This window comes from Anser brachyrhynchus, assembly GCF_964034855.1.
Source record: "Anser brachyrhynchus genome assembly, chromosome: 2".
NCBI lineage: Eukaryota > Metazoa > Chordata > Aves > Anseriformes > Anatidae > Anser > Anser brachyrhynchus.
The window spans coordinates 50,530,119-50,552,654 of NC_137695.1; the positions used below are offsets into that span (position 1 = coordinate 50,530,119).

The window sequence follows — 22,536 nt, forward strand, 5'->3', positions numbered from 1 at the left end:
AGACCAAGGCGCTGCATACGGTCTGCATTATACAGAAGACGTGATTCAACGTCTCTGAAGCCAGCTTGGTTCTTTGAAGTTCCAGTGGGCACCAAGATTTTCTTCCCCAGAAAGGTACTACGGGGCTGCTTTGTTTGCCCTTTGCTTAGCTTCTATTAAGCTAAACCAATGCATGCACACAAGAAGGCCTTTCAACTGCCAGGTGCCCTTCTCAGGCCCTCAGCTGAGCTACAGCAGCCTCGTGAGGGCGAGCTCCCTTCGGACAGAAGCCCTCTAAAGGCTGAAGGACACGCTTCTGTTTTCACACTCTGCCACTGCTCTTGGAGCTTTACTTTAGATTCTGATTTCTTCTGGCAAGATCCCAGGTGCTGTTAGACAGGAAAATTGCTGTTCTTGATAAGGTCAGAGGAAAACCAGTTTCAGGATACAGTAGTGTAAGTGGAACTGGTGACATTTGCAGAAAAATAAAGCCTGGAGATCTTTGTACTCTCTCTTACATTAAAAACATTCTGAATTATGATGGCGCTTTGGTTAGTGAAAGGGTGCTCTTTACAGAATATGTGAAAAGAGTATATATATTTACTTGATGAAAGAGTTCACTGATGGAAAAACACCAATATTGATGAAAATCAGGAAAGAATAATGCTTAAACTTGAATATTGTAGTTACCTAGCATTTGGTTTATGAAGACCACATTTTCTGTAAATAGTGTTCATAACATATATTCATGCCAAGGAATGTGCACTACTTCGTAACCATGCATTGAAAAACAGAATGTGGATGTCCCTTATTGCGCTGATGTGTTACTTACCATCTTCCAAAAGTAGGAAGAAAGCATACTGGACAGAGAGATCAGCCCATTTTTGAGGTCCTTTATCATTAGCACGATAAAGAAATTATATTATAATTGAGACTGACCATCATTTTAAAAGGTTTTGAACACACCTTCAAGAAAAGCTTGTGTTTCAATTTAGTTATGTTTGTGGTTTTTCCCTTGCCAGTGTTTACTTATCTGCATAAAATATTGTCAAATTGCCTGACTATCGTAAGTATTTCTAATGGAGTTGCATTCTTGTGCAAATAAGCTTTGCCTCTAGACTTTCTTTCCTTCTGTCTTCATTCAGAAATATCGCTAGTGATCAAATTAGAAGATGAATTCCAGTGGTTTGAGCAAATAGCCAGGGAATCCCAATTTTTGGCAACAATATGTCATCCACAGCCTTGAGCAAGTAATCAGGCCTCCCTTTGAAACAGCTGGAAAATATACTGATGCAGTATTCTTTTGGAAACTATTCAATTGTAATGGTTCATGTCAGCAAAAAATCAGAACATTCAACTCTGATAATTTCTAAATGCAGGGATATTTTGTTTTTAAACAATTAATAATTTTTAAAACTTTTTTTTTAATGAACAAAACACAATATTTAAAGAAAACTTTTTTTTTTTTTTTTTCTGGGAGGGAATTGTGTTTAAGCTTTAGCTTATTTTTGTCATTACTAAAAATCAGGACCCCCCCCCAAAAAAAAACAAAAAAACCCAAGTTTTTGCTAAAATCCTTTATCTGCATTGCTGGGTAAAAACATTTCATGTTCTTCAAATGTGTCATAAAGATTGATTTGTGCCCTTTGCAAATGCAGTGACAAAGCTTTTTTAACAAAAGAATGGCAAGCAGTGAAATCACTGAGCTTTCCTTATGAGCTTTACCTTTGTCAGTTTGGGCATTTTGTCATCTTTTTCTCTGGTCTCAAATGAAGTAAGTGGATTCAGAAGAAGGTGAATTGTGGATAGGAAGGGTTCTTTTGTAAAGATTTTTTTTCCAGATTTCATGATGTTCAGATAAATTTGAGGTAGAAGACTATAGGCTTTTCCTGATGTGACTGAAATGATTCATCCACTCTTAAGCAGGAGATGAGCAGGCACCTGCAAGAGCCCTTGCCCTGTACAGAAGTGCAGAGCTCTAGACCCACAACAGCCACATCTAGAGAGGGGAGAACAAGCAGGCACACCTATGGAGCCTGATCTAAGGATTTAAAATGACTGTACTGAGCTAAAAAGAGCGTATCTATCGCAGAGAGCTCTCACCAATTAATTTGGATTTCTGTATCTCTTGACTTTCAGATGCTTGGTGATGAAGCAGACTTTGGGGGGTTCCTCCCTAATCCAAGAGTGATTAGGTCAAAAATAATGATACTGTAAGCTAGCCCAAATTCATGGCTTATCACAGCAGAATTGGCATGTGGAACTGGGAAAAGTTTCAGAGCTAGTTTTCTTCACGTTGAGAAAAGCTGATAATTGTGCTGTGTGTGTATCTGCATGTTTGAATGCAGTCATAGTTGGAGCTTTTCCTTACTCTTTGACACTATGTCAAGCTTATTTGTTCTCACAATTTTTGACTGGGCTTTGGAGGGAAAAAACAAACAAACACAGCAAACCCCCAAGGCCCAATCATTGGTCATAGTAAGCAAAATGTAGATTCACTTATAACTGTACTGTTTTCAAAGCTCTTAAAAACCCTTAGTTGCTGCTACTCTAAGATATTTTCTTGGCTTTACTAAATGCAGTATATAACAATATAACAAATCTGTGCCTTGGGATTCTTATGCCTAGTAATATGGTGGTGTGAAAGTAATAAACTAGTTTAAAAGAGCATTTCCTTATTGTTTTCAGAATGTAGTTGGAACAGTTGGATGTAAGCTTCTAGCATGCATTTTTTATAGACTTGCTAGTCAATAGGGTGTAATATATACTCTTCTTGGTAATAGTAAATGTAGTGTCATGCTGGGTGTTTATTTTTTTCTTTTCTTACATTATCTTATTCTTCCTACTGTATCACAGGACTGGATATTTAATGGAAGTTACAAAATTCCATCATAATCTTCAGTTTACCCATAATTTTTTTCATAAAAAAATTTCCTATAGGTCTGAGCTTTTTACAGTTAGACTTTGCCCAGAGCCTGTTTTATTGCTAGTAGTTTGAGGAAGTATCACCTAAAGGTTTGAAATTCAAACACACAGGAAAAAAAAAATGAAGTTACATACTTGGCAATTGGAATACAATGCTTAGAGGTTTATGTATACTAAAAAATGGAAAATAAATTGAAATTGAACTGAAAACAATTTAAATCAAGTGTGCAAGCAGTTTGAAACTTAAAACGTAGGTGCAGAATAGAATGCTTTTTCTTACAAAGTTTTGAGCAGAAGTAGGGAATTGTTTAGTTTGAAGAGGCTCAGCATCTGAATAGCAAGACTAAAGGATCCTTTGCATGGTTGCATCGTGTTTTAATCCTAGTATTTTCATTTCACTTGTTTGAAAAAATCCCATAAAAATTAGGTGCAATGAACTCTAGTAATGCCAAATTGTGTTCATTAGATATTAGGTAAATGCAGACATTCAGAAAAATGGCAATTCTAGCAGCTTCAGCTTATCAATGCAACCTTTCAAGGCATGACACCTCTTTGATCTACACATTCCTGAACGAAGGTGTTCCTGATTTCAGCTTCTCTCCTCCCTCTGCAAGAAGCTTGGCACCAGTCACGTTTCCATATAAAATGTGTGTTGAAGGTTTTGGAAACACAACTGAAAATTGAAAACAACACAATTGCAACTTGTCACTTACATATATGCCATCTCTCAAGTAAAATGCTAACATTTTTGATGAGTATTCACATTTCAAAATTAAGTACTGCTGTTTCTCAGTTATTTTATATTGGTCTTGGTCTATGAACTATTTGCATTTCACGTATGTGGGGTGTTATTGAGATATACTTTATACACAGAAGGCTGTTCAGCTACACATTTAGCAAGAATAAGGTAGTGTTCATGTTGCATGTCCAAAGCTAGCTTTGCTAGTGGAACTTGCACATTTGCATTTCCACTGAGGTTATTTAAATTGTCAAGTTACAGAGCCAGCATGCAATTGACCTTTATAAACTGAATCATAAACTTGCTCTGTTCCTGTTGTGGCTTATCTCAATGCAACCCCGCTCCAGGGCAGAGAGCATTCCCCATCACACCACACCCTGGGGTGTCTGTCACCTCCATGTGGAAGCAGGGGAGGGTCCCAGGACACTGGCAGGGGTGTATCCATGTAGGACGAAGATGTTCTTTATCCTAGATCAAATAATAGGTTAACATGCCACACATTTTCCTGAGCCGTCTGTGCCCTCCATCTTCCAGACAGAGAGACATCTGCTTTTAATTACTACTTGATACCATGTCCTGTAGACAGACCTTCTTTGGTGAAGATCAGGAAGGGGAAATGGCAGAAGAGAGTATAAAAGAGCATTTATTAAGGGTTTTCTGCTCACCTCCCAGATGGGCTGCAGCCAAGGGTACTAAGAAAGCTGGCTCCTGTCCCTGTGAGGCTGCTTACTATCATCTTTGAAAGGATATGGAGATCAGGAGAGGTTTTCCATTACAGGAGAAAGGCAAATGATGCACCCATCTCCAGAGAGGGCAAGAAGGACGATACAGGGAACTGCAGACAGCCAGTCTCTGGGACAATCGTGGTGCAAACAGCTTAGAAGTCATTTCTGAGCACATGAAAGAAACAGTGGTGTCTGGGAAGAGCCAGCACAGATTTTCAAGTGTAAATCATGCCAGATGAACCTGATTACCTCCTGTGATGAATTGACTTCATCTGTGGATGAGGGGAAAGCAGAGGTTGTCTACCTTGAGTTTAACAAGGCTTTTAGTGCAATATTGCACAGAATCCTCACACCCACTTCTGGGTGTTGCAGCCTAAATGGGCAAAATCCTGACCAGGGTGTTATTTAAATGGGCTCACACTCTGTCTGGAAGCTGGTTACAAACTGAATTCCTCAGGGGTCTGTCCTCTCTGATATCTTTATCAGTGACCTGGAGTAAGAGACGGGATGCAGTACTATCAGGCTGTGGACTGATGATACTAAATGGAGGGCGTAAGTTGGTATGCTCAAGACCAGGCCTGCCGCTCAGAGGGATTCACACTTGCTGGAGGACAGGGCCAACAGGACCCTCATGAAATTCTGTGGGGACAAATGCAGCATCCTCCGTCTTGGAGCGACTGGCCCCCTGTGTAGGCTGGGGCTTGACTGGCTTGGCAACAGCTCTGCTGAAACACACGGGAGGCCTCGGGGTGGGCTGAACCCTGTCAGTGCAAACCCTGGCAGTAGCGAAAGGACGCTAGACTGTATCAAGAGGAGCACAGGTGGTAGATCAAGGGAATTGATAATTCCCTTTCACTCAGCACTCACTAGACCACATTTGGCAGAATGAATCCAGTCTGGAGTCTCCCAGTGCATGAAAGCAGTTGATAAACCTGAATTAATCCATCGGAGGGCCTACAAGATGGCTTGGGGCTGAAGCATGAGACTTGAGGGAGAGGCTCAGGCAACGGGGCTTGTTCAGCCTACAGAAGAGAACAGCAACTTTCCAGTTCCTAGAGAGGAGGTTGCTGAGAAGATAGGGCTGGGCTCTCTGCCAAAGAATGAGCAACGAAGATCATAAACGAACACGGGAGGCTTGGGCTAGATATAAGGAAAAAAAAATGATACCATGTGGACAAATAGGCAGCGGAACAGATCACCCAGAGGGGTTGTGCTGTCTGCCTGGAGGATTTTAAGACCCAGCTGGACAAAGGTATAAGCAACCTGAGCTGGATTAGATGACCTCCCAAAGTCCCCTGCACTCTCAATTACTTTATGATGACTCTTAGGGTGGATGTTCTCTGTAGAATTTCCTCCGTTTAGTACAGTTTACATCTATCTTTGCATTTAAAGGCATTGCATATGTTTCCTCCACACACCAGGAAAATTACATAAAAGGTTGGCCCCCTAATTTTAGCTGGACAAGATCTAAGACAACTTGAGCAAAAAACTTCAAGAGACAGGAGGATGCGACAATTTTTTTTTATTGTTTTTAATACGAGTGAATAGATTAAAAGATCTGAAATGTTTTAAAGCAATATACATACTGAATAAATAATATGCACAGGAGAGTCATGTCTATATTATAACACTGGCTAGTATTCAGAATACTTAAAATAAATCCAGTGACATTGGATAAAGTCCATAAAAATGCTATCCTGTCTTCCCTTGTATGAAATTGTTCAAGTATAAAAAAATCCAATACAGTGTAAAATACTAAATTCCATTTCGGTCAAGAATAAAAATTGCAAGTATTGTAGTTTCACAGGACAATGTAAAGCAGCATTTCCTAGCAAAGGGAAAAATAGTCAGTCTACATACAGATGAGTGAGAAAACTGCACTAATGTATTTGAGAGGTCTACATGGACATCTATTAGAGGGAAAAAGAATGAACTAGCAATATTTTATGTAAAAACCTAAAAAAGTGTTAATTTAAGAGTACCCTCATACAGTGCACTTACTGAATTTAAATAAATCCAAGTCAAAATCCTTAGTTAATTAGGTTAATATTTAATATGCTACATCTAACCCTACTAAATAATTTATGCCATGAGATGAATACATAATTTTACAGTGTCACATCTAAAGTTGCTTTCTTTAGAGCGCAGCATAGTAAAACTTTCAAAATAAATATTTCTTTTTAAATAGCATAACAATTAAGGCACAGTATAAATCACATACCATTAACCCTTCAAGAACTGCAGTCTTGATAACAAAAGTTGCCTTGTGTATTGTATGTTCACTAATAAATATTTTAAATATAATCCTGAAATAGATATTAAAATTGTACAAATGGTTTCAGAAAAGAAAATTCCCTTAAAACAGTTCTTAAAGGTTTTAATTCATTAAGCTTCATCCTGCCTTTATTCACAAGTTACGAACAGATGCAATAAATAGAAAGAGAAGGCTGTTGTAGTAAAGGGCTGATCCTATTTTAGAATCAGAATAGCTGACACCAGCAGTTAAAGTTTCCCAAAAGTGAAACAGGATGGGGCGAGGGATTAGGATGTGACAAGCTCATCACATGAGCACGAGTGATGTGTTCTGTCCAGAACTGTCTGTGTTATTGATTGTCTCTACAGCTGTTGCACCCCTTACTTCCACATCACTTGCTCCATAGTTCCACTCATCCAGAGGACAGATAAGAAAATAACTTTGGTGCCTGTCCGCCATCTTACTAGCAGGCCATCTTCCTCGGATTGTTCGATGCCCATTAGTGAAACAGTGGGAAGATGCTATCTCACGAAGACAGCTTCTGAAAGCTACAAAGGACGATCAGTGCTTTAAGCTTGTTTCCTCTTAAAATGGATAAAGGTTACATATTGCTGACTCAGTTTTTTCCCCTGGTTCAAACTTTTTGAGTACCATATTCTCACTTATAAAAGGCAGTTTTGCTTCCCTGATACTGTAAAAAATACACCTTTGCTTTTTTGGTTCTCGTTTCTTTGTTTGTTTGTTTTAAAATACGAAGTCCCATTGCTACTCTGCCACTCTTTCATGACAGTACAGTATTTTTTTTTTGCCATTTTCTTCGGGATTGCTACTTGAAACTAGACATGCCACGCTACCCCTCCCCTCTAACAACATGATTTGGATGCATACTGTATGAAGACAGTGGAACAAAATTCTTTAGTTTCGCAATAGCATCGCTTTCCTTAAAGCTCCTTAGTTAACATCAATTGTCTCTGAACAACTACTTATACTGGAAGGCCGAAAAGAGGAAGAGAAAGAGCGAGCTTCCTTCAGGAGTCCATCTGCTATTGCATACGGTCTGCCTGCAGCTGTTGGGGTTGGTACTGGCCAAAAGCCGCAGCGGCCGCAGCAGCCGTCCCCGGTGCTGCTGCGGTGATGGGCTGCTGCACCGCATAGCCGTAGCCCCCCGCCGCCACGTACCCGGCGGCAGCTGGCGAGGCGGCGTACGGGTACTGCTCATAGGCGGCCGCGGCGGCCGAGTACTGGGCGTACGCAGCTCCGGTGTAGTCGATGTAGGGTGTAGTGGAAGCAGCGGCTGCTGCGGGCTGCACGTGGGGAATTACCACTCCGGGCTGCACAAAAGCCTGTGGATAGACATAGTGAGCAGGGATCCTGTTGAAAGATGGGAGAGGGAGTCAGAGGTGGTAGGCGAGTCAGCGCCTAAGCGTCACATCCATACTCCGAACTAAAACAAACTCAATTTAGTTGTTGTTATGTGCATAGGGTTGCCACAATAACAGGGCTGAACGGACCAATTATCTGATCACTGGCCCAAAGAGGTGCGTTGCTCCAAAGCACAGCATTCTAGCTGACTTAAACAGGAGTGTTTAATGTCGCTTGAGGATAATACAGGTAATGCTATTAAAACCTTTAGAAGGACCAGGATTGCTGATGTCACTTTTAAGGCAACTCTAAAGGAGTAAGCTTGATTGCAGTATATGTTTTTCAAAACATCTACAAGCGTGGTTTTTTTTTATGCTGCTCCTCACTGAACTACTTGACTCTTAGTGAAATTATTTCCTGTGAGTACTCTTATTATTAGTAACTGAGCAGTTTGACAGCGTCACCGTAATGAGTTTGACAATAGCCAATAAGGCAACAAAACGGTTTAACCCTGATTTTATGTAAAGTCTGCTTGGGGGGGCAGGAAAGACAAGTGTATTGTGGCAACCCTACTTAAGTTGCTATGCAGACTCAGCACACATTAATTTCTCTGCAACCTCAGTCACCCTTATTAAAAATAAGAAAAAAAAAACAACACAGGCGACAAAGGAGTTTAAATAAAGTTCACAAGTGTGGTAAACACAGCAAGAATCACACTTTCCAAACGAACTATAGTGCAGCTCACTCCGTCACAAGAGGCCATTGAGGGGAAGCTACATAGATGCTATTAAAATCCATAACAGTGACTCCTAAGTACATGTGCATCACACTTCTATAAAGTTCATAAGGACACAAGGGTCAAACCTGTTTGATTATCAGGCCACTGATGTCCTGTTTTGTGCCAGCTTGTTTATTTCTATGCAAGACATACAGCATAGAGTTTTTTGGGAGGTGGGCATAGGATTAAGTCTAAATAGATCTGGTGCTTAACAGAAGCAAAAACAAAAACAAAAACACAGATTTATGGCTTAAGCAATAACCATTCTGAACAGATCAGTACACACACTTTCCCGTCTTCTCCAAGTCACAAAACTTGCTTCCTTGGCTTGTTTACTTAGCCCTTCAGTTTTGAAAACTGGTCATATCATTGTTTTAGCATACAAGAATACATATAAATTCATCTCATAGTCCTGTATTATCATATAATACAATTTTTAGAAATAACACATCTAACATAATTTTCATTTTACATTCATAGTCCTGTCTCACATCTGAATTTCCACAGGGAAGTCCTTCATGCATGGAACTCAGTGCCAGAGAGTGAATCTTTATAAGTCCATGAAAAACTGCTTGTGCAAATTTACTACTATTTGATACTGAAATTTACCTTTACACAGAACTCGAAAGACTGCATAAACCTTTTAGTGCACTGTAAGCACAGATGCAAATTGCAATGGTACAATCTGTCCTCCAAATGCAAGTTTTAATTGAAAGGTTTTTGTTTGTTTAATTTTTAAATTAACTTCAAGAACTACTTAAATGGTCAACAAGGAAACATTTCCATCAGAAGGGACACTGACAACTAGATTCGCAGCAAACCACAGTTAAAAATACGTGATAACAAGACTTTGGAACAGCCCCGTTTTCTTTTTAGGAGAAAAAGAGCTCAGTGGAGTGAATAAGAGCGCTAGCAGAGAGGAGTTTGCAGTTGCCGTGTTTCAGAACATGACACCACAACATGAACACCACAATCATAAAAACCCAACATGTCAATGGAATTCATGTCCTACTGTGTGAAGGGAGAAATGAAAAAAATGAGAGTGACAAATAGGGGGTGGGGAGGGAAAGAAAACATAAAACAAAACAGTAAGTTGGGTTTTTAAAACTCACCTCATTTATGAAGTGATTAGCCAGAAGTGCATTTGAAGCATACTTAAGCTGGCTCTGTGCATTTAAATATACATCATTACCTGAGCTCTCCATCCGAAATGGATGAGCAAAAACAAGCATTTTGCATTGGTCACCAGCCAAGCACAATCCTAACAAATAAAACACTATGTTTCTTAAGTATTAAGTAAAGAGGAACAAAAACAAATTTTAAGTCAGTGAGAGCCTTTTCTGCATCATGTAAGAGTCCATTTAACATCACATCACAGTACTTGTTACATACGGCATTGATGAGACAGAATAATTCCAACAGAAGGGATACAATAAGAGAGCTTATCTAGGTGCTTGTGTTGTCTCGAATTGATGTTACTAAGATTTTCTTAGGACATTAGGACACTCTACCGTATCCTTGAACAAGACGGAAAGATACATGTGCTCCCACTTAAACTCTTGTGACTTGTTTTATTAAGCCAAGAAAATAACAGGTGGTGAAGTTATGAAACATTATCTGTTTGCCACGTCTTACCCTACAATAAACATAAACCCTGTGCAGGCTCCTCACCACCATGCCATTTCACACATGGTGATTGACAGCGTAAGCTGCAGTGGGGCTATTTTTGATCATCTGTCATGCTGCAACTGTTTTGAGTCGAGTAAAACGGCTTTATATGGCCAAAGTAAATTTCTACCTTCTGCAGAGGCCAGCACATGTAGACCTCAGCCATTCAGAACCTCACTGCTTTTAATGCTCTGCCAGGTCAAAAGTTGAAGAAGCAATTTCCAATTAGGCTGGATATCCTTAGACTCATTAATTTTAAATAAAAGCTGCTGCTTTGTTTTTGAAAGTAAGTGTGTGAGAATTGTATGTGGTTTAAGCATTCTTTCCTGGCTGTAGTTTTTATTTTGGAACATATATTTGTTGTTTTAAGCTTTTGCACTAAAAGCAAAGGAAAGCCACATTTAACTTCAGCAGTAACTGTAGCTTTGGGATATTCAAAATGAAATGGCATATGCTCCTGCCACATGCCTTAAGACTTTCATTGTTGTTTTAACAGGTTTGTGTTTTACTAAGACCTCCGAATACAATCCTGTAAGTGATAATAAAATGACAGCTAATTGTTTCAAAGGAAAGAAAGGACTTTCTAGACTAATGCAGAAAGCTGTGTCATACAGAAATTCATCGGTAGTAACACATAAGTGACTCTCAACATTACATTCTTGAGAAAGTAGTTATTTAACTTGGACAGAAATGTTTTGCTCTGGACCATCATCAGGTTTTGTAAGCATAGAGAGTAGATTTTAGTCAATGAACAGCCTTCCTGAGTGCAGGAATAGGATACAGAAGCATCAAGAGATAGAAGACCCTTGACATCCTTCCTTTTAAATTTGTGTCTGGTAACAGTAAGAGGACATTTAGCATTCTGCAGGTTAACTTTTGACTGTTGTGGCTTCATTCCCTAGCTCCAGATTATCAGTAGTCTAATATTATACAGATCTTTTGATCACAAACTCAAGAGAAGGCATTTCCTTCTCTCTTAAGGAAGGCTGAATTGCCTAACTCATAGAAGGCAGGTAGTATCAGCTAACCATTTGATAATAAATTTATTAACTTGGGATTTAACTTGGGTCTGAACTAAAAACTAAGAGAATGTTCTCATTTTGAGTGAGATACACGTTTTAGACAATAAAAAGAGGGAAAAAAAATTTCCAACAGGACAAGTCATCACCTGCACCAGTGCCTCTGCATAACCTTGTATTTTTCCATCAATGTTAAAGTAAAAATTACAAAAGCAAAATGAGAAAAACTATTTTAGGAGGCAAAGTCATCCTCCCCCTCCATAAATTCCTATTGAATTCAGAGATAGTATTTTAATAAACAATCCTGAAAACAGAGCTGTATAGATAACCAGTCCTGTGATCAAACAGCTTCCTAGGAAACACACCAACAATAAGATAGATGCTGAATTTAAAGAGCAGGGTGAAATGTTAATTGGTGGACGAGTTGGTCTCTGCAGTACTGAATAAAGAAGAATTCCCAGAATTTAAATGCTTCGTGCATTGAAGCTAATCTAGTTGCTGGCTCCCTCCACCTCAATAATGTTGTACCTAATTCAGAATATTGTCCTTACTGTATCTTCTCAGTAAAATAATGTAACATAATCCAATTATCTTCAGTTTCTTGCTTGGTAGGTGGGAAACCGTAATAAAACACTGCTGACCATGCCAGAGCATGGCTGCACCTCACTAACTTGCACTCTGGTAGGAAAAAAATAAAAACAAAATGTTTGGTGCTTTTATGTATGGATTAGCAGAGTGTTGGTAGTGATTCATCACTACAACCTGTTTAACACAGCGTATTAGTAAAGTGTACTTTTTCAAAGTGCAACTGCACAGGAAGAAGAAAGGCTTTAATTTCTATAACTCTATATTTCAGCGCAATCCATGCAACATCATCTTCGAGTGAACTCTTAGATGAAATAGATGAAAGTAAGCACCGAAACAACCCCACTTTATTCTCAAGGAAAAAATAGAATGAAGGTGTTAATTCATCCTAACAAATGCTGTTCTTCCTAATCCAAACTGTATTCTTTAGAAAAGACACAGGTTACTGGAAATTTTGAGGGGGAAGCAGGGTTAATAATCTCCTTTGTTTGCACATAGCAAAAGAATGGCAGAACCCAAGAATTAAAAATGACCAATTTGATATACACACTACCCTGGGACTAATGTTCCTTTTCTTCAGATTTATATACATTGCATTAGAAATAAAACCTTATTCAGCATGCTGGAAGAACTCCCCTGACCTGAACAAGATTTAAGTGACCTTAAAGGCTCAGGGTAAGTAAAGCAAGAAGGAGCCCTACATTTGCACAGCCCTTGAAGCAAGGGAGTGCACAGGGTCTCCTTCTTTTTGCTGTGCTCAGAAAATAGCCTCTCCACGGCTGATCCCCGGGCAGTCCACTGGGTCTTCTGAGCACCAGTGCTTGAGCAGCTCTGCAGACAGCACACTCCACCTCCTGCCTACCTTAGTGCAGGCATCATAAACTGATCGCTGCATATACACTGTCGGTTCCTCATGCTTCAAAGCAGTCAAACAAAATACAGCAGAGGAAAATTATAGGAAGATGAAGAAGAAGAAAAAAAAAATACAAAGTTTTCCACAACCTCTCCAAGTGTCTCCGAAGAACAAACATTCTCTTTTAAGAGTACATAAAGTATTCAGGAAAACTTCTTCCTACAGTTTTGAGGACAGGAACTTTACCTATAGATGAACTGAGAAGCTGTTCTTGCTTAGTAACAGCTAGGTGCACTATTCTAGCTTTTCTAGTCAAATAAACAAAATACATTTGTGACGCATTTTCCCTACTTTATTGTTAGCTTACTCATTAATTAGCAAAATGCATTATTTTGCGATGTGCCTCTCAGCCAGTGTGCATTAGTGAAGTGACACTGTATGGGAAGTTTAAAGCAGACCTCACCTCCTAATTATATGCCTATAAGAAGCAAGAGTTAGAAATACTTAGGGATAGTATATTCGAGTAAAGGAGAAATATGCTATTTATTAAAGTCAGAGTGAAGAAAAAAAAATCTCCAATTAGAAAGCCCAAATGGACGCACATTGTTAATAAGGAGCTCCACACCCCTCCCAAGAACAAAACCCCCAAAATTATGAACATGCAAGCAATATGTTGATTTACTTAAAAATCAAGAAGTCACACGATTTAGCACTCACTACAAAATAAGGTTAAAAAAGTCACAAGCTACAGCTTGAAAGCAAGGAAACAAAAAAAGGCCCTTTGCTCCCCATGGCAAAGTCACTCCTCAACAACAAAAACAAAATTAAAAAGACCCCCCCAAAAAACTTTCACTACAGCTCTTTCAAGTAAATAAAAGCACACAGTTTAGCTATCAACACCACTTCATTACTGTAATAAATAAATAAAAAAGCACACGGAGGTCTATTGACTATATGAAAAAAACATACATGCATCGTTAATCACCATTTTAGCTTGTTTGTGTTTGAGTCTACTGGTTACAGAGTTTAATTCCAAACAGAACTATTCCACCTCTTATCATCATATCCTTCTGATCAGTTATCTTAACTGTAAACGATCCCTGTCAGATTAGAAAGAGATAAATAACATTGAGTCAAGCTGAAAAACGAGAAACGGGGCACAGCAATCTTGCATAAAGTCATACCTCCTTGTTTTATCATAGGGTCATACGGGACTGGACTGCTTAGGTGGAAGGGACACGTCCCACACAACTTGACTCGGCTACCGCATTCAGAACATTACCAACAAGGTGAGCACATCTACGGGCATACGTTTGCAAGTCTGAGAGCTTCAGTATTGCTGGTGAGTTTATAAGGCTGCTACTGCAAGAGGCCTTCAAGGATCATTCTTTTTCTTTCTATTTTTTTAAAAAAAGATTTTTCCTCCCCTGTTTGAGGTCCCATTGAACAGACTTACCCAAAAGGCCTCTGTATAAGAGCTGGATGAAGCTGCTGAACACCAAAGGCAAAACCTACCAACAAAAACACATCACATTCTCTGTATGAGTGTTCTTCTGCTACTTGTTTATGCTGTACACGCACACGCACACAAACACAGAGTAACAGCCTTCACCAACAACCTCCAGTGACGATGCCTGTAAGGCTGTAGAACCACAGATTAGAAAGCAAAATATATCAACCCATACACACAAACACACACATGCATACAGAAATTAAAACAGTGATGTGCATTTTCATAGAGATGTTCAGAAGAATGACTTTGGCTAAACAACGAGCACAGAGTTTTCATTAACTTCTTACTTTGTGCTCCAGCCTGGTCCTTAATGCCAGCCCCCACAGGATGATACAGTATTTGTGTACTTTCAACAGAATCAAATTTGAGCCCTCTCTGCACATGAGGACTGAACATGGGGGTCAAATCCTAACTTCATTTCTCTTCTTCAAATGCTGCCCAAGCATAATGAACTCCCCCCTTTCCTTTGGGGGCACTACATTACTCACGAGAGTGTTCCTCGGGCTAAGCACGCAGGAATTCAGAGCAGCTTCCTTTAGAGCAACAGTGTGCACACACTCTGCGTTCCCAGCTCTCTCGGTGCGAAGTTTGGGAACTGGACAGGACATCATACTGGCTCAGATGTGGGCTTAGGAAGAGCCGTTTCATTTTAAACTTTGCCTAACAGCTCCTATCTGCCCCGGGACTTTGCTTTAAGTTACTGTTTGTATTAATAAGACCGCACACATTGGAAGCGATTCATCCCTAGGCTGATCGTTCCCTGCAGCGATACTGTAAATGGTCAGCGCCACCACATTCCCTGCAGTGGGAATAACCACTGAAGTGTCCGAGCTGTGGAAATCTTCCTGGAGAACTTCAGATATGTCAGTCCTGATTGCTTTTGGCGTTTAAACAGGGCTTGTGTAGGAAATAGCCAGAAAAATGCCTACACGCTGCCTTCAAAAACCGAAACCAAAGCACACCCGAGGGACATGCAGGACAGCGCGACCTTTTAAAAGCTTCACTGCCTGCAGAAACCTCAGGCGCACACAGACAAGCCGTGGGGGGCCACATCCTCACCTGGCTGCATTATCCTCGGCTTGGCGCCCAGGTACGCCAGGTTGACGTTGGCTTTCCTGCCGTCGATGATGGGGTTGGGGTCCTTGCAGGCTCTCTCTGCAGCGGCTCTGTCAGCCATGGTGACCTGGGGAGGGGTGGGTGCGTGGGTTATGTGCACGGCGGGCGGTAGTGGGGCAGCCCCCAACCCTCGGCAGCCCCCGGCCACCCTTAGGGGAGTGGGCTGAGGGGCTGAGGGGTGGAGGGCACGGGCCGGGCGCCGCTTGCGGCAGCCCGCCGGGCAGATAACCCCCGGAGCGGCCGTATCGGGGAGCAGCAGGCGCCCCGGCGGGGCAGCCAGGAGCCAGGAGATTCCCCAAGCTTCACGCCTCGGCCGGGAGGGAAAAAGAAAGAAAAAGAAAGAAAAAGAGAAGGAGGAAGAAAGAGAGAAAGAAAGAGAGAAAAAAGAGAGAAAGAGAGAAAGAGAGAGAGGAAGAGAGAAAGAGAGAGGGAGAGAGAAAGAGAGAGGGAGAGAGAAAGAGAAAGAGAGAGAGAGAAAGAAAGAGAGAGAGAGAAAGAAAGAGAGAAAGAGAGAGAGGGAGACAGAAAGAGAGAGGGAGAGAGAAAGAGAGAAAGAGAGAGAGAAAGAAGAGAAAAAAGAAGAAAACTAACAGAGGAGGGGAAGCAAAGCCCCCCGCAGCTGTGGCCCCGCTCCCCGTTGCCCCCCCGCAGCCCGGCACTTACAAAGCCGTATCCCCGGGACTTGCCGGTCTGCCGGTCGGTGATGACCACCGCCTCCTCGATGTCGCCGAAGACCTCGAAGTACTTGCGCAGGCTGGAGTCGGTGGTGTGGTAGGGCAGCCCCCCGACGAAGATCTTGGTGTAAGTGGTGTCCTTCTGCGTCGTGTGCATCTTCCGCCCGGCCCCGCGGGGCGCCGCGCTCCGCACCCACGGGTGGCCGCCGGGGCGAGCCCCCTGCTTGCCGGTGAGCCCCTCTCCTCCGCGCCCCCTGCTCCCGGCTCGTCGGCCCCCTCTCTCCCGGCCCTCCCGGCTCCCCCCGGCACCCGGCTACGGGGCCAGTCCCTCTCGCAGCTTCCTCCTCCCTCCGGATCGCAGTCCCGCAGCCTCCGGGGCTCCCGGGGTCGGCAGCGGGAGGAAAAAGAGGAGGAGGAGGAGGAGGAAGAGCAGGAGGAGGAGGAGAGGCACCGGGAGCCGGCAGGAGCAGCGGCTGGCAGGGCAGAGCAGCGCACAGCACAGCAGCACGGCAGCGCGGGGCCTCCCCCCCCTAAAAGCCACCGGGTCGGGCACTCTCGGTTCCTCCTCCTCCTCCTCCTCCTCCTCCTCGCAGGGGCGGGGACGGCGGCAGGCCGGCCCTCCCGGGGCTGGCACACAGCTGGCGGCAACAGCTGGATGCCCCCCGCACGCCGGGACCCCCGGGCGAGGGGCTGCTCCGGGAAGGGGGCGCCCCAGGGGGGGCTGCGAGCCGCCCGAGCGCGGCTTGGCTTCGCCCCGGGCTCGGGTGGCTGAGGGGGGGTCCGGGGGGGTCACCGCTGCGAGCATCGCGTGGTTGCACCCCAAGCTGCAGGCAGGGCTGAGACCCCAGCCCCTCGGCCCTGTGCCCCCAGGGGGGCAAAGCTTGGGCGCTGGGGCGGTGGTGGTCGCTCTTTGTTGCTCCGGGCACAGGGCGAGAGAAATTGGTGAAGCTGCTCCCCTCGTCTTTCCCTCCTCTGGCTGCCCCTGCCCTGTGCAGCCGCTGGGAAGGGCACAGAGGAACAAAAACTGGGAAGGGCACAGAGGAACAAAAGAGAGGAGGCCTGTGTGACATGGAGGACTGTGGGAGCTGGGGGGGAGGGAGGCTCACAGGGAGGCAGGAAGGATGGGAGGAAGGTTAAGGATTGGAGAAAACAGATGTGTACATGTGTATAGGCTTCTGGGCCATTCCCTTGTGGTCACAGAGTCTTGGTAAGTGCTGGTGTCTCTTTTTCCTCCTTCTCCTAGTGCTTCTGGCTGTTGGACTTTTTCCTGTGGAGTCCCTTGTAAAAAAGAGCAATGCACCAGTTTGCAGAAGGGACTTTGACAAAACTTTTCAGCCCCTCCAGTACCAAACCTTAACCATAATGACAACACTTACCCCTAGACTCGGGCCGTGTTTGCCCCATTTCTAACCTTGGCCCATCTGATTTTTTTCAGCAGCCTTTGTCCTAGTTCTAAGGCCTGTACAATACCTAGGCCATGCTGTCACTAAAACTAGCCCCAGACCCTACCTGAGCCTTCAGATTGTCCAGATTAAATCATTGGGGTTAGTATGTTAGCACTAACTGAGATTCAAGCCTAGCAACGCTAGCAGGATCTTGAGATATAAAAGGCTGAAAGAGCTGGGATGTTTCAGCCTCAAAATGAGGAGGCTCAGAGGGAATTTATCAATGGGCATAAATACCCGATGGGAGGATGCAATGAAGACAGAGCCAGGCTCTTTTCAGTGATACTCGGTGCCAGGACAAGAGGCCAGGGGCACAAAATGGAGCACAGGAGGTTCTGTCTAAACACCAGGCAGCACTTCTGTGCTGTGTGAGTGATGGAGCGCTGGCACAGGTTGCCCAGAGAGGCTGTGGGGTCTCCCTTCTCGGAGATCTTCAAAAGATGCCTGGACATTGTCCTGGGCAACCTGCTCTGGGTGGCCCTGCTTGAGCAGAGGTCTTGGACCAGATGACCTCCAGAGGTCCCTTCCAACACTAACCATTCTGTGGTTCTGTGGTCCAGATGTAAATGTTGCTTTTCGGTTCCTGCAATGCCAAGCCCTTAACCTTGGCCTGAGTCCAGTTAGGCCAGCTAACTCTGCCCAAAAACTTCTCCCAGCATAGTTCTCATATTGGTCTGGAACATTGTGTTAAACCCGACACTCTAGCCACTTCTGCTCCGAGGGCTAATCGTAACCTTAAACTCTGTCCCAGTGACCTGAACTTAAACAGTAGCCCAACTAAAGGTGTCCGTACTCCCCAGAGCACTACAGCACACACCACTTAGGAGTACAAATAACTTCTCAGCCCCTTGTGGGCCCAAAGGATGAACTTTGCCTAAAACAAGCACAGCCCATCACATTCCCTGTTCCTTTCTGTGCCAAGCACTCCTGCTTGTCTTGTGGTGTCTGCAGGAAAGGTGAATAAACCTCGTTTTGCAGTCATTACACAAACTCTTGCATTTAGGCCAGAAAAGCAACTCTTGGCTATCCCAGAACTGCATTGCAGCTGTACAGAGGAATTTGCCTCTTTCATCCCAAACACATCTTTATTCTCTTGCCCAGCAATCCTCACTTGCCACAGCTTGATCTCTTATGGCTAACTACATCAGCCGTTTACCAAATATCATCAGCCTTCTACAGTCACCTAATGCTAGCAGATCTTCAGCCACAAAGTTTCCTTGTGGCACAAAACACATCATCATATCTTGTCCAATAGAGTGGCTTTCACAAATCAATTCTCAGATTAACTTGCCCCTGGAATCCAGTAACAAATACAGTTTGTTTACCGTAATTTATTAATGACTTCATACTGTCAATGGTAAGATGCTCATACGAGACCTGCAGACTTTATGGATTCCAGGGATAAACAGAACATCTGAACTGCCTTGGTATCTTTAATCTTGGATCCCACATTGACAGCTAAGTCCTCTTCCCATCCCCCGTGTCCAAGTTCCCTCTCCAAACTCACAGCTGCCTGCTGTAAAACTCAGTAACCTATGCCTACCTCTAGCATAGTCATTCAAGAAATTCTTCCCTGCCCACAGTTTTAAGTGTGATGCATCTACCCAGGCTGGTGGTAGTCCTCTTCCCAGTCTTCTAGCCCATAGATCCTGCGGCAATAGATAGAGCTGATCAGTCCCACCAGTTCCAAATCGTATCCACAGACCAACAAAAAAATTGAGCCTAAGTGGAAGATTGGTGGTTTTGACTGACCCAACCTAAAACAGTCTGTCTTCCAGGATGCAGAAACAAAACTTAACTTTTCATATCTATATCCCAATAAAGGGTGTACTTCTTAACATTTAGCTAGGGTTCATCAGGCAGACCTTACACTAGCCTGAATCCTTATGTTGCAAATCAAAACACAGCCGCAGTTACATCATTAACTTGAGGTCCAGGAAGCATGTTTTAATGAAAAAAACACAGCTGATTTCCCTCAGATGTCGCCAATCTTCTTACAATTTTGGCAGCTTTACAGGTTCCTGTAATGAACAAGCCTTCTCTGGTCCTTCTCTCCTAAGGCGCAGATGTGATTCCAACCACAGCCTTCAACAAAGAAGGGTAGCCCCCACGGCAATTGACTTATACTGCCCTACAACTCTACTGCTGCAGACCTACAGACTCCACAAGAACAAAAAATACATCTTCAGCCTGTTGTGTCCCACACCTGTTTTAATCATGACTTTAAAATTTAGTCAAGCAAAGCTTTCTTGATTTTTTTTCACAGCCAGTACTGTTTCTGCTTTCTCTCCTCCATCGTCTTTTCTACTCCATCTATCTTTCTAATAGCTGAATCTCTTCTTTCTTCCTGATCATACCTTAAATCCTAGGCTAATTATCCTCATTTTCCTATTCTCATCCTTGGTCTGTTTACCTAGAGTGCAGTGATCCTTTTCTAGACCCATACAGCCTTTGCAGGAGCTGTCTCCCAGCCAACAGTAAACCTAGCTCCTCAAGCCTCTGCTTTTCTGCACAGTAGCTGTAGTTCTCCTCCATTCTTGATTCTGTTACCTAGCTAAATCCTGCGCAGAGTTCACAGGGGTGAATACCAACAGGGGCTGTTGATCAGAGCTCGGTTATGGTTAAGGAGAACTGGGGACAGCTTTCTGGCTGTCCCTTGGAAGAGTCAGGGTGCGTGGAAAGCACAAATAAGGGCACAAATACTTTCAAGAGTGATTAGGGTATGGGCACTCTTGTCCGGGCAGAAGTGATGGGCCTGACCATAATTTTGGGTATTAGGGTTCTGGGCAACAGGTGTTAATAAGCTAATCAGCATCAATATGAAGAGTGGTGCTGTAACGAGTTTAAGATATTTTTGTGGCAGGCAGGACAGTAAGGGTTTGGTCAGGGTTAGCTTTTGGTGGCTCTTGCAGACAGAAGAAATGACAACAGATCTTCAACTGCTTGTGTCCTAGAAAGTAGCTATCACCCATTCCATATAACCTCTTCCTTTCAAGAACAACAATCAACTTAGTTTATAGTTCCCACAGAATTCTGAAATAAACTCAGTGCTCCAACACCTGCTCTGTCGACTCTCAATCCTAACACTAGCCTTGACTCAGGAGAGTCAGCACAACCATCCAAGACCAAGCTGTTGCCCATTAGATTTTCCTGTGGACTCGCCTCATCCTATATCAGTGGCTCCTGCAGGCTTCATATACAATATCAGCAGTCCTTGCTTTTCCTTTTTCTAACCTTAAACTGAAACTACCAACAGGACCACAGCCTTTGCAACCCAGTGGTTGTAGAATGACAGTTCTGTAAACTCATTTCTCACACACCTTAATCCCAATCTTCAATCTAGCCACAGTTTAATTTAAAAGAGTGTCCAATTTTACTAGTACCATCCCCCTTCTTGTTTGATATTCCATTAAGGATTAAGATGGTCATAATTCTCCATCCAGTTCTCCCTCAAACCTTAGCTTGCCCCTAAAATGAACACTAACTGTAGCCTTAACACAAGAATTATTACTGCTGTGATCCAAAGCAGTTTTTTTTCTGACTCTGTCAGGCTAACACATTCTCTTTTCTAAAACCAGGAGAGGTGTTAACCCTGGCCATTAACAGATCAAAATGTACCCTATTAAGCTCTACTACAGCCATTCTACTACTGTATTAGCATCCTCAATTTAGGATGGCAATTCCAGTAAAATTCAGAAATAAATACAATACTCCAGAACATTTTTTCCTCTAACTGTATCACTAACACAAACACGAGAGGAGAACCCCTACTATCAAGGGGCAACCTCTCAAAACTCAGTTTTACCCTTTCAGCCCTGTCTGCATCAAATCTCTTCCTACTTTGGTGGTCCTCACAGAATGTAGGGTGCAATTTTCAGCCTTAGGATACCTCAGGAATTCTAACCCAAATCCCAGAGAGGTGATCCTTGCCATTCTGCAGCTAACTCGAGTCCATTCAGTATTGTCAACCTTTATTTTTTGTCAGTCTTTATTTTTACATGCCCTATGAAAAAGAAACACAGACCTCCAGCTCTCAGCTGGATGATCCTTACTATCCTGTGACCAAAAGAGGGCTGATGTGGCACTACAGCACCAGCCTATATCTTATTCTTTCCAATTCTTTCTCAGTCTTAATTATCACTTTGACTCTACTCTTATCCAAAGGGAGGCGATCTCTACTGTCTGGACGTGAATACAGGACCGTGTGAACGCTTTGGTGCCCAGGAATAAATTGTATGCTGCTCTCCTAAACCGTACCCTAACCCAAATATTAGGCTAGCCTTAACACAAGGGAGGTGACCACAAAGACCCCAGAAGGGTAGTTCCTTCAGATTATACCCACCTCAGGTATGTTCTGGCCTGATTAGGGCTTGTGGTTTTGCGCTCTGGGTCAGGGTTCAGCACAGTGAAGCCTGAAGGGCGAAGTTCATCTGTGGAGCCTGGAGGTGCCACAGGAAACTGAAGAAGCCAGATGAATCCTGAGATGAGGATGTATGACTAAGTTTGCAGTTAGACTGTTGGGTTTGGAGATTTAAAGGCGAGGACTCTACAGCTTTTATTGCCCTGCAGTGAGTTCTGTGGGCAAGTACACCACAGTGATTATCTCAGGTGCTTGTGATAATATTTGTTTTGTGTTTTGGAAGGGGTCACTGGGTTGAATCACTGCTAGGGATCAGGTTGTGGCTTTGGACTGCAAGTGTGGAAGAAAGATACTTATTCCTATGTCCTCCAAATGTTGCAGTAGTGATGCCACTGGTGGAAGTGTGACAATTCAGGCAAGCAGTGAGAACATGTGGAAAGAGGGGTGTATATGTAGAGCATTCCTGGGAGAGATGACAAACTGGGGTTCCTAAGCCCATAAAGAGATTTGGAAACTGAAGCTGGGTCAGCCATGCTCCAGT

General features: G+C 43.1%; 1 protein-coding gene and 2 long non-coding RNA genes across 4 annotated transcripts in view; 1 reads left to right on the forward strand and 2 right to left on the reverse strand.

Annotated features, from left to right (window-relative positions):
- The window catches only part of LOC308189313, a 29,236-nt gene extending 18,138 nt beyond the window's left edge, over positions 1-11,098 (forward strand). Inside the window, exon 3 of the long non-coding RNA XR_013946275.1 lies at positions 4,422-11,098. This is a non-coding gene — a long non-coding RNA (uncharacterized lncRNA). The remainder of the gene's footprint in view (positions 1-4,421) is intronic.
- On the reverse strand, positions 3,343-4,286 carry LOC308189312. Of its 2 annotated transcripts, XR_013946273.1 has the most exons (3): positions 4,214-4,286; positions 3,949-4,111; positions 3,343-3,577 (listed from the first exon to the last, which is right to left on the reverse strand). It is a non-coding gene; the product is annotated as an uncharacterized lncRNA (long non-coding RNA). The 2 variants fall into 2 exon arrangements; XR_013946274.1 differs by lacking the exon at positions 4,214-4,286 and having other exon boundaries at positions 3,949-4,188.
- Positions 5,876-16,350, reverse strand: RBM24 (RNA binding motif protein 24). The gene is made up of 4 exons (XM_080579214.1): positions 16,180-16,350; positions 15,460-15,583; positions 14,344-14,398; positions 5,876-7,993 (listed from the first exon to the last, which is right to left on the reverse strand). Exons 1-4 carry the CDS (start codon positions 16,345-16,347, stop codon positions 7,666-7,668), a joined length of 675 nt encoding a protein of 224 aa, XP_080435340.1. The 5' UTR covers positions 16,348-16,350; the 3' UTR covers positions 5,876-7,665.
- Positions 16,351-22,536: the final 6,186 nt, after the last annotated feature.

What these genes read in the sequence shown, in the direction of transcription:
- RBM24 (XM_080579214.1), bottom strand. Translation starts at nt 16,347, where the DNA reads ATGCACACGACGCAGAAGGACACCACTTACACCAAGATCTTCGTCGGG. An exon ending in GCCGAGGATAATGCAGCCAG is followed by an intron (nt 14,399 to 15,459) that starts GTGAGGATGTGG and finishes TTTTGTTGGTAG; the next exon opens with GTTTTGCCTTTGGTGTTCAG. An exon ending in CTTATACAGAGGCCTTTTGG is followed by an intron (nt 7,994 to 14,343) that starts GTAAGTCTGTTC and finishes ATCTTTCAACAG; the next exon opens with GATCCCTGCTCACTATGTCT.